The sequence below is a fragment of the Erythrolamprus reginae genome, chromosome 4 (genome assembly GCF_031021105.1).
Source record: "Erythrolamprus reginae isolate rEryReg1 chromosome 4, rEryReg1.hap1, whole genome shotgun sequence".
NCBI lineage: Eukaryota > Metazoa > Chordata > Lepidosauria > Squamata > Dipsadidae > Erythrolamprus > Erythrolamprus reginae.
This window is the reverse complement of record NC_091953.1, coordinates 36,098,552-36,113,333: the sequence shown is the minus strand read 5'-3', so window position 1 is coordinate 36,113,333 and position 14,782 is coordinate 36,098,552. Positions and strand designations below refer to the sequence as shown.

Sequence of the window (14,782 nt, the reverse complement as noted above, 5' to 3'; positions counted from 1 at the left end):
ATTTCTCAAATAGTGGGGCGGGCCTTCCTGGGGGCACGCAGAGCGATACCAGGAGGGGCGCATGAACCCTGGGGAACAATGCTTTTTTTGCGCCTTAGGGAGTAGAAGTTTTTTTGCACCAAACAATAGCACACAGCACAGAGTAAGAGAGTTGAGGTGCATATAACAAACCCTTAAGAAAAAAATGGAAAAAATATTTAACGGATAAAAAGAAAGGAGGAGAGACAGAGATAATGTGACAAACGGTAAATCCCCCGAAAGCTAAGATGAGGAAATATGACAATGCGTATGTAGCGCTTGGCTTCCCTGTGACTACGGTGAGAGACGAGGAAAGATCGGTATGTTTACTGTGGCTAAAAATGTTGGCAACAGACAGAATGAAGCCAAATAAATTAAGGCGTCACTTAAACACATTACAGTGGTACCTCTACTTAAGAACTTTTCTAGATAAGAACCAGGTGTTCAAGATTTTTTTGCCACTTCTTAAGAACCATTTTCTACTTAAGAACCCGAGCCCGGAAAACTACCCAGGAAATTTGAGAGCGGCATGAAGGCCCTAAGGTGGGTAAATCACATTATTGTCACTGCTTATTTGTGTTTATTAGTTGCAAGGAACCCATATTTGAAATTATATTTCTAAATAGATGGTCCATTCCCTCTTTCCCTCCCTCTCTGTTCATTCATTTTAAAAAATATATAATAATAATAATAATAATAATAATAATAATAATAATTTATTAGATTTGTATGCCAATTATGTGTGTCATCCTCAAAATCTGTAATACGCTACTTTCCTTCAACCAGTGGTCTCTTTCTGTTGACACAATTCTGAAAATTACTCAAGGCAGGTATCCAGGTCACATAAAGCCTTTATTTTTGAAATGGCTTTAGAGATTGCTCTTCTGCAGCTTCTGCAGTCTCTAAAAACCATGCAAAAGTTTGGCCCATTCAACTCTGGAGGCTGCATGAGAATACTGTACATCCCATTCTCACGTGATCTTTACAGAGTCCAAAAGGTGTATGAGAATGGGGCATCTATTTAGAAATAGATAAAACTCTTGAGGATAGTTGTTGGTGAATAATAGCATATCACCCAAAATGTCATAGACTGTCACCTTTGACGCATATGTCATGGGTTGCCATCACTGTTCTAGATCTAGTATAGCTTGCCTAGGAGAATGCTTCCTTTGTTATTCATTACAGAAAATAACTTCCATGAAACTAAACTGAACCTGCACCATATAACAACTCTCCGTGGGCATATAAAATAGCCACTGGTATTTGGGGAGAGGTAAGATTGGCTGAATGCTAAAAGTAGAATTGTGACATAAATCCCACCCTCTCTGTATATACATCCTTATACAGTAATACCTCATCTTACGAACCTAATTGCTTCCCAGGGGAGGTTCGTAAGGCGAAAAGTTCGTAAAACGAAACATTGTTTCCCCATAGGAAACAATGTAAAATGAATTAATGCGTGCAACGAAAAAATCCCGCAAAAAAAACGCCGCCACCAAGCTGTCACCTTTTGAAACAGCCGGGCGCTTCTCAGCGTTCTCCCAATGCCGAACCTGGAAGTTTGGCAAAAGTTCAGGTTCGGTGTGGCCGCCGAGAAGCCCCGCCGCCTGGCTGTTACCTTTTGAAACAACCGGGGGCTTCTCGGCAGCCTCCCGAACGCCAAACCCGGAAGTTCAGGTTTGGTGTTCGGGTTCAGGATCTTCTCAGCGGCCTCCTGAACCCAAACTTTTGCCGAACCTGGAAGTTTGGCAAAAGTTCAGGTTCGGGAGGCGGCCGAGAAGCCCCGCCGCACGGCTGTTACCTTTTGAAACAGCCGGGGGGCTTCTCAGCGGCCTCCCGAACGCCGAACCCAGAAGTTCCTAAGATGGAAAAAGTTCATAAGAAGAGGCAAAAAAATTCCGAATCCCGGGTTCGTATCTCAGGTTGTTCGTATGGCGAGGGGTTCGTATCATGAGGTACCACTGTACGTATGTATGAAAGGAACAACGCTTCCTATGTGGAGCTCAAAGCTTGTTTCATTCATTCTGATATAAATAGCGAGTTCCTATCGATATGCAGGCAACATATGGCTTTAAAATACTTTACTATTTTTCACAAGTGAAACCATGCATTCCTGTAGGACAGCATAACTTGAGAAGATTATTAAGGAAGAATGCAAGTATGAACAGTATTCATACATACAGTTCAACAATTGACATTTCGGAGAGGGGCGGCATACAAATCCAAATAATAAATAAATAAATAAATAAATAATAAATAAAAGCAGGAACAAAGTTATCAATTACAAAAATAAACTAAGAACGCACTCCTACAGGTGAGAAAAAATTCACGACTGTAAAGGCATTTATACTAGTAAAAGTCAGAAGTCAAACCTAGCAGTTACATATTTAAACCTTGTTTCTAATGACACAAGAGATTCTTGTAGCGATTTTTGAAGAAAATGGGCTTGGAATGTTCTCCGTCAATATTACGTTGGTTCAGAAAAGGCATAGTTCAATTGATATCAGTGCATCAACTTTTCCAGATTATAGTAATCTATACTCTAGAGCAGGAGTCTCCAAATCATGCTGGCTGGGGAATTCTGGGAATTGAAGTCCACAAGACTTATAGTTGCCAAGTTTGGAGTCCCCTGCTCTAGAGTTCTTGGTTGTTGTGCCTTTGGATAAGTCTTGATTAGTAGGCAATTGAATCTAAGTTTTCTCTTGACTCAATAAGGGTCATGGTTGGTACTTTATTCAATGTGGACAATGCTGAGCACATTCCTTCATGGGAATGTAACGCTCTCACTAACCTAAATTTCCATCACTTTTTTTTCTTACTCACTTTAATAGAGTGGAAGTATTGCCTCTGAAATTGCAATATTTTCTGTTGAGAAAGGACAATCTAGAAAAAGAAGAAGAGACTGTATTAAAACAGATTGACAAAAGATGAAGATTCCATTTTATTTATATAAAATTTGTTAGTTAAACCTTATAAAGGATAAAAAATAATGGATAGAAATAGTTAATTCCATTGGTAAAATCTAAAAAACGAATTGCCATATACAAACAATGCTACTTATTTCTGTCCAAGTATGTCTAGCAATGACAAAAAAAAATCCCTCAAGTACAAATAAATCACTCATAAAGAATAATTTAAACATGTCAGCATCATCAGATAGAATCAAGGAAAAATATATAAAGTCATAGGTTCACCACTATATCCTGACATTCACAGTGTGCTTTCTATCTGGCGAGGTACAAAAGTTGGCCTTAAAATGCTTCTTTGAAACCTGGGGGACAGATCCTAGGCAGTTTCATTCATGAACTGCTGAAGCTGTTGTACAACCACTTTTCCCACCAACTTCCCTAAGAAAGGGAGGTTGGATGCTGGATGAAGATTGTACAGCAATGGCTTCTTGCAGAGGGGACAACCCAACACCTCTTTTAAGAGATGGAGAAACAATCCGCTCTCTAAAGGAAGAATTTGCCACCATCAAAATTAATTCGCACGTCACTTCCTGAGCATCCTTAGCTAGTCAGGAGGGCCATGGATCTAATGAGCAAGGGACCAAGCTCACAATTATAAGGTACCTGTCCACCTCCTTAGGCCCAACAAGTTCAAACCATTTCCAGATAACATGAGGTCTGTGGCCAAGGTATCTCCACAGGACCAACACCAAGACTGACATCTACTTGGGAATGAATCCAAGTGATTTTGTTTGATAGATGCCCCTACTCTCCCTGCCTTCCGTAAACTCCTTAAAACCCACCTTTGTCGTCAGGCATGGGGGAACTGAAACACCTCCCCCGGGCATGTACAATTTATGTATGGTATGTTTGAGTGTGTGTCTGTTAGCAAAATGGGGTTCTTTTAAATATTTTAAATTATATTTAGATTTGTTATAAATTGTTGTGTTATGCTGTGAGCCGCCCCGAGTCTGCGGAGAGGGGCGGCATACAAATCTAAATAATAAATAAATAAATAAATAAATAAATAAATAAATAAATAAATTTAAAAAAAAAACTTAAGAGCTCTTAGGTTAAACAGAGCCAACAGACAGCTATCTGTAAACATAATAAGGGTGAAGAAGTACTGATGCTTCACTGCCCTAACAAGATCAAGGCATTTGTTTTTAATTCTCTTATTTTTATAGTTATAAGACATCCAGAGTTGCTTTTACAAGCTGCATAACTACAGCATATAAATCAAATAAATTGTCATTCATCTCTAAAAGGTGTTCTTGTGAAAATCAGGCACCTGAAAGGGAGGGAGGGAATCTTTGATGCACAAGTGCCCACACCCATAATTCAATGCCTTGGGAGGGTGAAAACAGCTTCCTGCACCCCCCAGAGGTCCCTTGGAGGCCGGAAACGGCCTATTTCCCAACTTCTGGTGGGCCCAGAAGGCTTGTGTTTTGTCCTCCCCAGGCTCCAAAGGCTTCCCTGGAGCTAGAGAGGGTAAAAACCGCTTTCCCACATCCCTCTGGAGGCTCTCTGGAAGCCAAAAACATCCTCTCAGAGCCCCTGTGTGAGCCAAAAATCAGCTGGCTGGCACACACATGCACACTGGAGCTGAGCTAAGCTAATGGCTCAAATGCCAGCAAATATGGCTCCGCATGCCGCCTGTGGTGCCCATGCCATATGTTTGCCCTCACTGGTCTGGGGGACTCAAATCAAGAGCCTTTTCCAACACCACAATTTGAAAGCATCATTTCACCAGGATTCGGCTTTCCTTACAGGCCAACTCTCAGCGTCATACATTACTTCTGAGAAAACCACAGCTTTGCCTATACAGACCTTTGTTCAGCAAAGTGGCCTCTGCTTTTTAATGTGCTGTCTAGATCTGCCATAGATTTTCATTCAAGGAGCAAGCATTTCATGGCTGCAAATTATCATATGCCCTGATCTTGAAAATATAAGTTACTGCTTTTATTTCTTCCTTTTCTATTTGATAGGAAGTGATACAACCAGATGCCATAGTTTTAAGTTCTTTTTTTTAATGTTTAGTTAGTTTCATGCCAACTTTTTCACTCTGTTTCCATCAAGAGGGTTGTTAGTTCCTCTTGACTTTCTGCCATTAATGTGGTATCATCTGCATATCTGAGGTTATTGTTATTTCCCCCAGCAAGCTTAATTCCAGGTTGTGATTACAGCACAGCATTTGGTGTGATGTACTCTGCACGTAAGTTAAATAAGTCGGATGGCAATATATGGCCTTGGTCCCACTCCGTTCCTTATTTTGAACCAATCAGTTGTGGCTTCTTCATCTCCTCCTTCTGGGTAGCTTTGGCACTTAGGACAGCAATACTTCTGCACCGTTGAATTTCATTTTTGTCCTAACCTTTCAACAGCTTTGCTTTTTAAACATGACAAACTGCTTTCTAGCTCCTGAATTTCCCAGGGATTGCAGAAGCCTTTCACATAGCTTAGCCACATGTACAAATAATGAGAAAGGAAAGGATGGCTTTTCTAACATTACCCAAAGTTGGTCTTCCACAGGTTGCTATGTAATACGACGTACATCACTCCAGAACCCAGGACAATCATTAACAAGATCTGTTTCTTGGCCAGCATACCTGAAACACAAACATTAAATGAAGCTTTTATCTCTAAATGTTAATTGTGGGCAATGAGTACAGTAGAAAATAATTTATACTATGCATTTATTAGATGACTAATTCATTTATCAGACTTTCAAGCATAAACAAATAACCTCTATTTCTATAGGGCTTCTATATATAATGGTGTTTATTCATTCTGATTATGACTATGCTGTGCCAGTAGTTATATTTCTCAGAAGAGATTAAATCAAACACTTTTTAAAAAATGCATTTTCTCATAGAAAGGGAAGGTATGACCCTGAACACACTGCTGATCTATTATGCATTTTTCCAAGTTCCAAACTTTGTATTTTGCTAAAAGAAAATTAACTCACTCTTTCCTCAAAGATATACAACATAATCCTCTTTTTGATGTACACTTATAAGGGTTAGATAAGTATAGGCATGTAAAATATTAGTCAACTTTGAACCAAACCTGGCAGCAGCCATTTTTCTGTTCCTCAATTGTCACACATAGGGGGAATTGGAAAGGAGGGTGGAATGCCTTACTAGATACAACAGAGAACTTTCTGGTGAGAACCAAGGTCATCTCTACTGCCAATGAATCAGGTTGGGAAAGGAGTGCCTGGAGAGCCCGCCAATTAACCCAATTGGTCAATGTGACCTGTGATTAGGATTATGAAATACTAATGCATGAGGGTGAATATGATCTAATTGGAACAACAGAAACCCGGTGAGACGAAACACCTGATTGGAACATGCAGATAAAGGGATATAAATTTTTCAAGAAAAATGGGTCACACAAGAAAGGAGGTGGAGTTGCACGATACATAAAAGACCACTACACTGTCCCTGAGTTATATCCAACCAAAGAAGATAACCCCCTAGAAAGCATATGGGTTAGCATAAAAGAAAAAAGTGTAACACTACAATAGGAGTATACTACAGACCACCAAACCGAACTGAAACAATGGAGAACCTCTTTACAAGCCAACTAACAGAAATATGCAAAAAGCAAAACATAATATTTATTTATTTGATTGATTGATTGATTGATTGATTGATTGATTTTGTCCAATACACAATGAGGGTTTTAGTGGGTATACATAAGGAATATAGAGGATATACTCATAGTAAAATATATCTAAGAAAGAATAGAAGAGAAGATATAGGAATAAAACATATCAATGAAAGAATAGAAGAAGAGATATAGGAATAGAAGAAAGGTATAGGAGATATAGGAGAGCAATAGGACAGGGGACGGAAGGCACTCTAGTGCACTTATGCGTGCCCCTAATAATGGGGGACTTTAACTACCCCAACATCAATTGGAAAACCAGCTCAGCACCAAGTGGAAAGTCTAACAGATTCCTAACCAGTCTCATGGATAACTTTCTGGCCCAAAAAGTGGAAACAGGAACCAGAGGGACTGCAACCCTGGGCCTAATACTCACAAACAGTGAAGAAATGATAGAGGGAATTGAAATAGAAGGGGCATTGGGTGAAAGTGACCACGTTATCCTAAAATTCAATATACAGTGTCCCCTCGATTTTCGCAGGTTCAAACTTCGCGAAAAGTCTATACCACGGTTTTTCAAAAATATTAATTAAAAAAATATTTCGCTGTTTTCCCCCCTATACCATGGTTTTTCCCGCCCAATGATGCCAGATGTCATCGCCAAACTTTCGTCCGCCTTTAATAAATATTTTTTTAAATAAACTTTAATAAATAAACATGGTGAGTAATAATCTAAATGGTTGCTAAGGGAATGGAAAATGGTAATTTAGGGGTTTAAAGTGTCAAGGGAAGGCTTGTGATACTTTTCATAGCCAAAAATAGTGTATTTACTTCCGCATCTCTACTTCGTGGAGATTCGACTTTTGCGGGTGGTCTCGGAACGCATCCCCCACGAAAGTCGAGAGAACACTGTAATGCAATCACTAACTGCTGGACCCAACACCACTGTAGACTTCAGAAAAGCAGACTTCAATAAGCTCAGAGACAATCTGGGAAAGATCCCCTGGAAGGAAGTTCTAAACAGTAAAAGCATACTGATGTAGCTTTTTTTTTTTAAAGGATTTATTTTGAGAACTAAAAACGGAACTGTTGTACTAGTTTCTAAACTGGTTGTCTGAAGTTCCTGAATTCCAATGTTTTGCAAAAATATTTTAAAAGTAAAATAAGAAGTATGTAGCATACTATCAGCAGCATATAAATAAAACTACTATAAGCTTTTCTATAGATGGTACATTCCACCGGCAAGACTAGCAAAGATTTATCCAACATTACGAGATACATGCTGGAAATGCAAAAAAGGAAAAGGGCACCTTTTTTCACATGTGGTGGTCATGCTCCAAAATACAAAAAACTTGGCAAACAATTCATAGATGGCTTAAAGAAATTACCAAAGAAGAAATAGAATACACCCCAGAAGGTTTGTTACTAGGAATTTGGAAGAGACATTATTCTAAACAAACACTTCTTCTCATAACCCATATAAATACGGCAACTAGAATAGCGATAGCGCAAATGTGGAAAAAAGGAACCGATTCCAACAGAAAATTTAATAATAAAGTATATACATGTGTAGAAATGGATGAAATTACAAATTCAATTAAGGGAAATAAAATTAATGAACCGAAACGAACATGGTACAAATGGCATGAATGGATTCAAAAGAGAACCTAAAAATAATACAATACAAAGTATTAGTACAAACAAAACAAATAATATATATGTCTTTCTTTTTCATCACTATATGGAAAAAGTAACATATTAATGAAACAAATAAATAAATGTACAATGTGTAATATTGAATGTAAGATGCAAAAGGATTAAGGATACACACAAAAGGTAACAAAGCTGGATGATGATCTGTAAAAAATGATTAAACCATGTGATAAATACTTGTGAAAACAATAAAGAAACTTTGAAAAAAAAAAGTACGTAGCATTCTCATATACCTGCTTGCAATGACTGAGGTGTTTTGAGAAAGGAACAGAAAAAATGTTGCTTAGATTCTCACTAAAACTGAATTTGTCCCCCATTGGGAAAAAAATATTCTGTGATACCCAGATCTTACCTGCCATGTGACCCAGAGTGTGGAATTTCACCTTGCAAAACAATGGCAACCGCTGGATACCGTATTAATTTTCTGTAATTAATATTATATGATATTGAACATTAAAAAATCTCTCTGAGAATTTCCAGTGATGACACGGAGAGCTGCAGCTGGAGAAGAACAATCTCCCTTCTTTGAAACTCCGTTCTTTGAAATGGCCTTATTTTCGTTTTTCTGGAAACTCTTTGAGGCACGGAAGTCTGAAGGACTAAGTGGGAGAAGAGGGGCATCCCAGGCGGCAGTGTTCGCCTGCTGCGGCAGAGGGCATCCTCCCTATCTGAGATAAAATCATCTGCCTTTGCTACTTTAACATGGCGGATCTGAAACCAGGGCGAGCCACAAAGAATTAGGAAGTTAACTATTGCAACATATTGCATCTGATCTATAAACAGAAGGAAATGGTAAACAGGGGGCCCAACTGCAACGGCAAAAGGAGATCTCCAAATTTGGCACTTAGCGGCAAGAGAAAGGAGAAATAGAAACAACCATGACAATGCGGAAACAGAGGGCTAAGAGATATACGGCAAATCGATTTAAATACAAAATCCTATAAAGGAGAGAAAAGGCTGCATACAGAATTTAAAAGGACAATATTTGGACTGCAAGAAGAGCCAGCCAGATAGAAAGACCACTAAAAACTGGCGCTTGAGAAGATTTGACAGGGGTCTGATCGATAGACACAAACAGAACGAAAGGGAACCAAAGGACAACGTCCAAAGACAAAATCCAAGGGAATCAGGATTAAACAGCATAAAGGAACGGATGTAGATATATCAATTATATATTAATTATAAGTGTTTTAGTGGATATTAATATATGTATATACAAACACATACCTATAGCCCTTTTTTGAGAGCCTATTTCACAATCCTCTTCTCTGTTTCACAATCCTCTTCTCTGGTTCACAATCCTCTTCTCTGTTTACCGGATCTATATCAGCTCTATCCCCTTCTTTATATTGCGCCTGGAAATGATTTATCTCTACCCTTGTTCACATATTTAAATTATATATACATTTATGTTATTATGTTATTGCAACCTATACCAACTTATATTATAAATATATACTAGTAGAAATCACTCTCCTAATACTTTAATATTTTCATCTATTGTAATTGTCTTCTGCCGCACCAATCCCAGTGACTGATAAGGTCCAGGTCCCGTCGACTAAACAATGTCATCTGGCGGGCCCCAGGGGAAGAGCCTTCTCTGTGGCAGCCCCGGACCTCTGGAATCCACTCCCCCAGAGATTAGAACTGCCCCCACCCTCCTTATCTTTCGTAAATTGCTTAAGACCCACCTATATCGCCAGGCATGGGGGGAATTGAGACATCTCCCCCAGGCTTATATAGTTTTATGTATGGTATGCTTGTGTTGCATGGTTTTTAAATGTTGGGTTTTTAATGTGTTTTCTTTTAAACATTAGATTTGTCACATTGTATATTGTTTTATTATTGTTGTGAGTCTCCCCAAGTCTGTGGACAGGGGCGGCATACAAATCTAATAAATTATTAAATTATTATTATTATTTCTTACTTATTAAAAATATAATATATTATTTATAGAACATATTAAACTGTAAAAAATTATAACAACTATTACCTCTGTATCTTAACATCATAAGTAGTTTAAGCATTTTAATATAAGGTATATGAACTAAACTCATTAATTATTATATGTTATCATAAGTACAACTATATAGTAGTAGGATAATTGATATAGGGAAATAGAGTAAATTAATTTAAATGTATCCAGTAATCCCTCGCTACTTCGCAGTTCATCTATTGTGGATTCGCTAGTTAACGGGTTTTCAAAGGGGGCTTAAATCCATTAAATCCATTGAAAGTTTTAAATCCATTAAAATTCATAAAATTCTTCTACAGTACTACTGTGCTCTATTAAAGAAACTGGTAGGATATCACATGTAGTTCCAGCTGAGAAACATTATAGAATGACTGTTTAATTCAAAGGGTGGGTTTTAAAAGTCCAAATACTCGTTAAATACATTAAAAAAATATCTTTCCTCTACTTCACGGAAATTCGTTTTTCACGGGTGGTCTTGCAACGCATCCCCGCGAAAAACAAGGGATTACTGTAATACTATGTATAATAGAAATTGAACGGGTCCAAAGACGGGCTACAAGAATGGTGGAAGGTCTTAAGCATAAAACATATCAGGAAAGACTTAATGAACTCAATCTGTATAGTCTGGAGGACAGAAGGAAAAGGGGGGACATGATCGAAACATTTAAATATATTAAAGGGTTAAATAAGGTCCAGGAGGGAAGTGTTTTTAATAGGAAAGTGAACACAAGAACAAGGGGACACAATCTGAAGTTAGTTGGGGGAAAGATCAAAAGCAATGTGAGAAAATATTATTTTACTGAAAGAGCAGTAGATCCTTGGAACAAACTTCCAGCAGACGTGGTAGATAAATCCACAGTAACTGAATTTAAACATGCCTGGTATAAACATATATCCATCCTAAGATAAAATACAGAAAATAGTATAAGGGCAGACTAGATGGACCATGAGGTCTTTTTCTGCCATCAGTCTTCTATGTTTCTATAGTAGATTCCCAAAAAGACTATACAACAGGGAAAGGGAAATGCACAAAAAGAAACCCATTGCCAAACACATTTAAGGAAAAGATAGAGAAATTAAAATTGATAAACTTATGGAGAATTTTACATCCCAGAGACCAACAGTTTACATTCTACTCAGTACCTCACAAATCCTACTCTAGAAAAAACATGGCATAGGAAAGCAATGAAATAAGCCAAAACAAAACAATCTGTAGACATAACAACAAACATATGGGCAGATCACAATCTTTTTGCTGTGGTCTGAAAAGGAACTAAAAACAAAAATAGGAGGTGAACACTAAATACACACTTATTAAAGGAAATGAATATGTACAAACGACCGCAAAGGAAATAAACTTTTCTTAAAAGAAAACCAAAAAACGACACTGCAAAATCTATGGGACACGTTAAAAGTTTATATCAGAGGAACCACCACTATAGCAGTGATAGCAAACCTTTTTTTCTCTGGTGCCGAAAGTGTGTGCATGTGCGCTATTGCATATGTGCGAGTGTCTACGCTCATAATTCAATGTCTGGGGAGGAGAAAATGGCTTCCCTCGCCCCCTTGAGGCCAGAAATGGCCCATTTACTGATTTCCAGTGGGCCCAGTAGACCCATTTTTCACCCTCCCCATGATCAAGAGGCTTCACTAGAGGCTGGGGAGAGAGAAAATGCTCCCCGTGCCCCACGGAGGACCTCCGGAAGCCGAAAACACCCTCCAAGAGCCTCTCAGTGAGCTGAAAATGAGCTGGCCGGTGCACACATGCACGTTAGGACAACAGCTCACGTGTCAGCAGATTCGCTATCATTGCACTATAGCATATACAATTCAAAGTGTTGGTAATGACCTTTAAAGCCCTACATGGCATTGGGCCAGAATACATCCGGAACCGCCTGCTACCACACGAATCCCAGCAGCCGATAAGGTCCCACAGTGTTGGCTTTCTCCGGGCCCCGTCAACCAAACAATGTCGTTTGGCGGGTCCCAGGGGAAGAGCCTTCTCTGTGGCGGCCCCGGTCCTCTGGAATCAGCTCCCCCCAGAGATTAGAACGGCCCCCACCCTCCTTGTTTTTCCCAAACTTCTTAAGACCCACCTTTGTCGCCAGGCATGGGGGAGTTAAGTTATTCTTTCCCCCTAGGCCATTATAAGTTATGTATGGTATGTTTGTGTGTATGTTTGGTTTTTTATAATAAGGGTTTTTAGTTGTTTTATCAAATTGGATTGTTATATGTTGCTTTACCATTGTTGTTAGCCGCCCCGAGTCTGCGGAGAGGGGCGGCATTTATTTATTTATTTATCAGATTTGTATGCCGCCCCTCTCCGCAGACTCGGGGCGGCTCACAGCAATAATGATACAATGTAACAAATCTAATATTTAATTAATTTATAAAACCCCAATTTAGAAACCAATCATACATACTAGCATACCATACATAAATTTTATAAGCTTAGAGGGAGGGAAATACAAATCCAATAAATAATAATAATAATAATAATAATAATAATAATTATTATTATTATTATTATTATTATTATTATTATTATTATTATATACAGCTAAAAAAGAAAAGAAAAGTGGCAGCGACATAGCAAAATAATGGAAGATATAAAACAATTAGAATATAAATTCCCAAAAACTCCAAATGAGGATAAAACTTATGAAGCCCTAACTGCATTTAAGCATGAGGAAGGGACGAAACAGCCTTGAATATTAACTCTTCAAGTACAAGTTAACTCTTTAAGTGCACATTAACTCTTTAAGTACAAGTTTGGTACAAGTGTACAATATGCAGTTTACAATGGCAATCCCTAACAACCATGTACCCTGTGCTAACAAGCTAAACTTAATGGAACAGAAAGAATATATCAAAAATATTAGATTAACAAAACAGACATTTTTTGAAAACACAAACAAGCCCGGCAGGTGGTTGGCACATAAGATTAAAAAGGGAAAGGAAAATAGGGTGATTCCCCAATTAATGGATGAGGAAGGGGAACGGCATCACAAGGAAGAAAAATTAAAGAAAATTGCCTTAGAATATTATAAGAATCTATACAAATAAGATCAGATAGAATTCAATTAAAAAATATCTTTTGGCATCTTTATAAATACCACAATCATTTTTATGTTTAAAAGTAGCACAATTTCCATTTTCAACGACAAATTTATTCATTTAAAATTCTTTTATTCAACATTTTAAAAGTCTTCCTGAAATAACCACACCAAAATAATGTTATGTGTTATATATTATAATTATTATATCTCTTATATACCTATACATACACACACAGGCATAATATAAACTCACATTTGGTGAGACTGGTGGCTATCTAAATTTCATTATTAAATTCTATTAAATAAAACATTTATAGTTTTGGCAGTCTTTAAAGGAACAACAGAAATACATCAAATTACCAATTAGTATGAGACCACTAATTATTTTAGAAATAAAAGATAACCAGAATGCAGCTGCGAGAGCAATCATGGGCTTCCCTAAATATGCCCATGTCACACCAACACTCCGCAGTATGCATTGGTTGCCGATCAGTTTCCGGTCACAATTCAAAGTGTTGGTTATGACCTATAAAGCACTTCATGGCACCGGACCAGATTATCTCAGGGACCGCCTTCTGCTGCACGAATCCCAGCGACCAGTTAGGTCCCACAGAGTGGATCTTCTCCGGGTCCCATCAACTAAACAATGCCGCTTGGCGGGACTCAGGGGAAGAGCCTTCTCTGTGGCGGCCCCGGCCCTCTGGAACCAACTCCCCCCAGAGATTAGAATTGCCCCCACCCTCCTTGCCTTTCGTAAGCTACTTAAAAATCACCTCTGCCGTCAGGCATGGGGGAACTGAGATACTCTTTCCCCTTAGGCCTTTACAATTCTATGCATGGTATGTCTGAATGTATGTTTGGTTTTTACTTTAATGGGTTTTTAATTGTTTTTACTATTGAATTATTGTGTATACTGTTCTATTATTGTTGTTAGCCGCCCCGAGTCTCTGGAGAGGGGCGGCATACAAATCCAATAAATCAAATCAAATCATTTAGTGTTTATACAGGAGTGAACTTAATGTCCACAAATAGCCTTAGGGTTCATCATAAATCTCTTTCAAGAAACAGCATTCCAAATCTGGGAACTAAGTCTTTTCTCCCAATCAAAGCATGAGTGCAGGGGTCCCCAAACTTGGCAACTTTAAGACTTGTGGTCTTCAACTCTCAGAATTCTCCCACCAGCTATGCTGGCTGGAAAATTCCGGGAGTTGAAGACCACAAGCCTTAAAGTTGCCAAGTTTGAACACCCTTGGGTTCAGAAGCAGGCAACACTCCCATTTCCTGAAAAAGCTCATGTAGGTATAGCCATCGCTTTTAAAGGTCAGCACAAGTATTTTCTTAAATATTAGAGGAGAACAGGCAAGTAGTATAACCATTATGGGACTGGTACAAAATGGTCCAGGCACAATATTTAACCAGTGGCATTCTACTCTACCAAAAGGTACCAAATTATTTTT

General features: G+C 38.3%; 1 protein-coding gene across 14 annotated transcripts in view; it reads right to left on the bottom strand.

Moving 5' to 3' along the window:
- The window catches only part of ST3GAL6 (ST3 beta-galactoside alpha-2,3-sialyltransferase 6), a 77,891-nt gene that overhangs the window by 22,309 nt on the left and 40,800 nt on the right, over positions 1-14,782 (bottom strand). For 10 of the 14 annotated variants that reach the window (XM_070749992.1, XM_070749991.1, XM_070749994.1 and 7 more), the window contains 2 exons: positions 5,479-5,575; positions 2,842-2,901 (listed from right to left, as the gene is read on the bottom strand). In XM_070749992.1, the coding sequence (XP_070606093.1) occupies positions 2,842-2,901; positions 5,479-5,575 (157 nt within the window). Of the gene's footprint in view, positions 1-2,841; positions 2,902-5,478; positions 5,576-8,643; positions 9,000-9,518; positions 9,689-14,782 lie in introns of those variants that run through there. The other 4 variants (XM_070749998.1, XM_070750002.1, XM_070749999.1 and 1 more) reach the window with 4 other exon arrangements.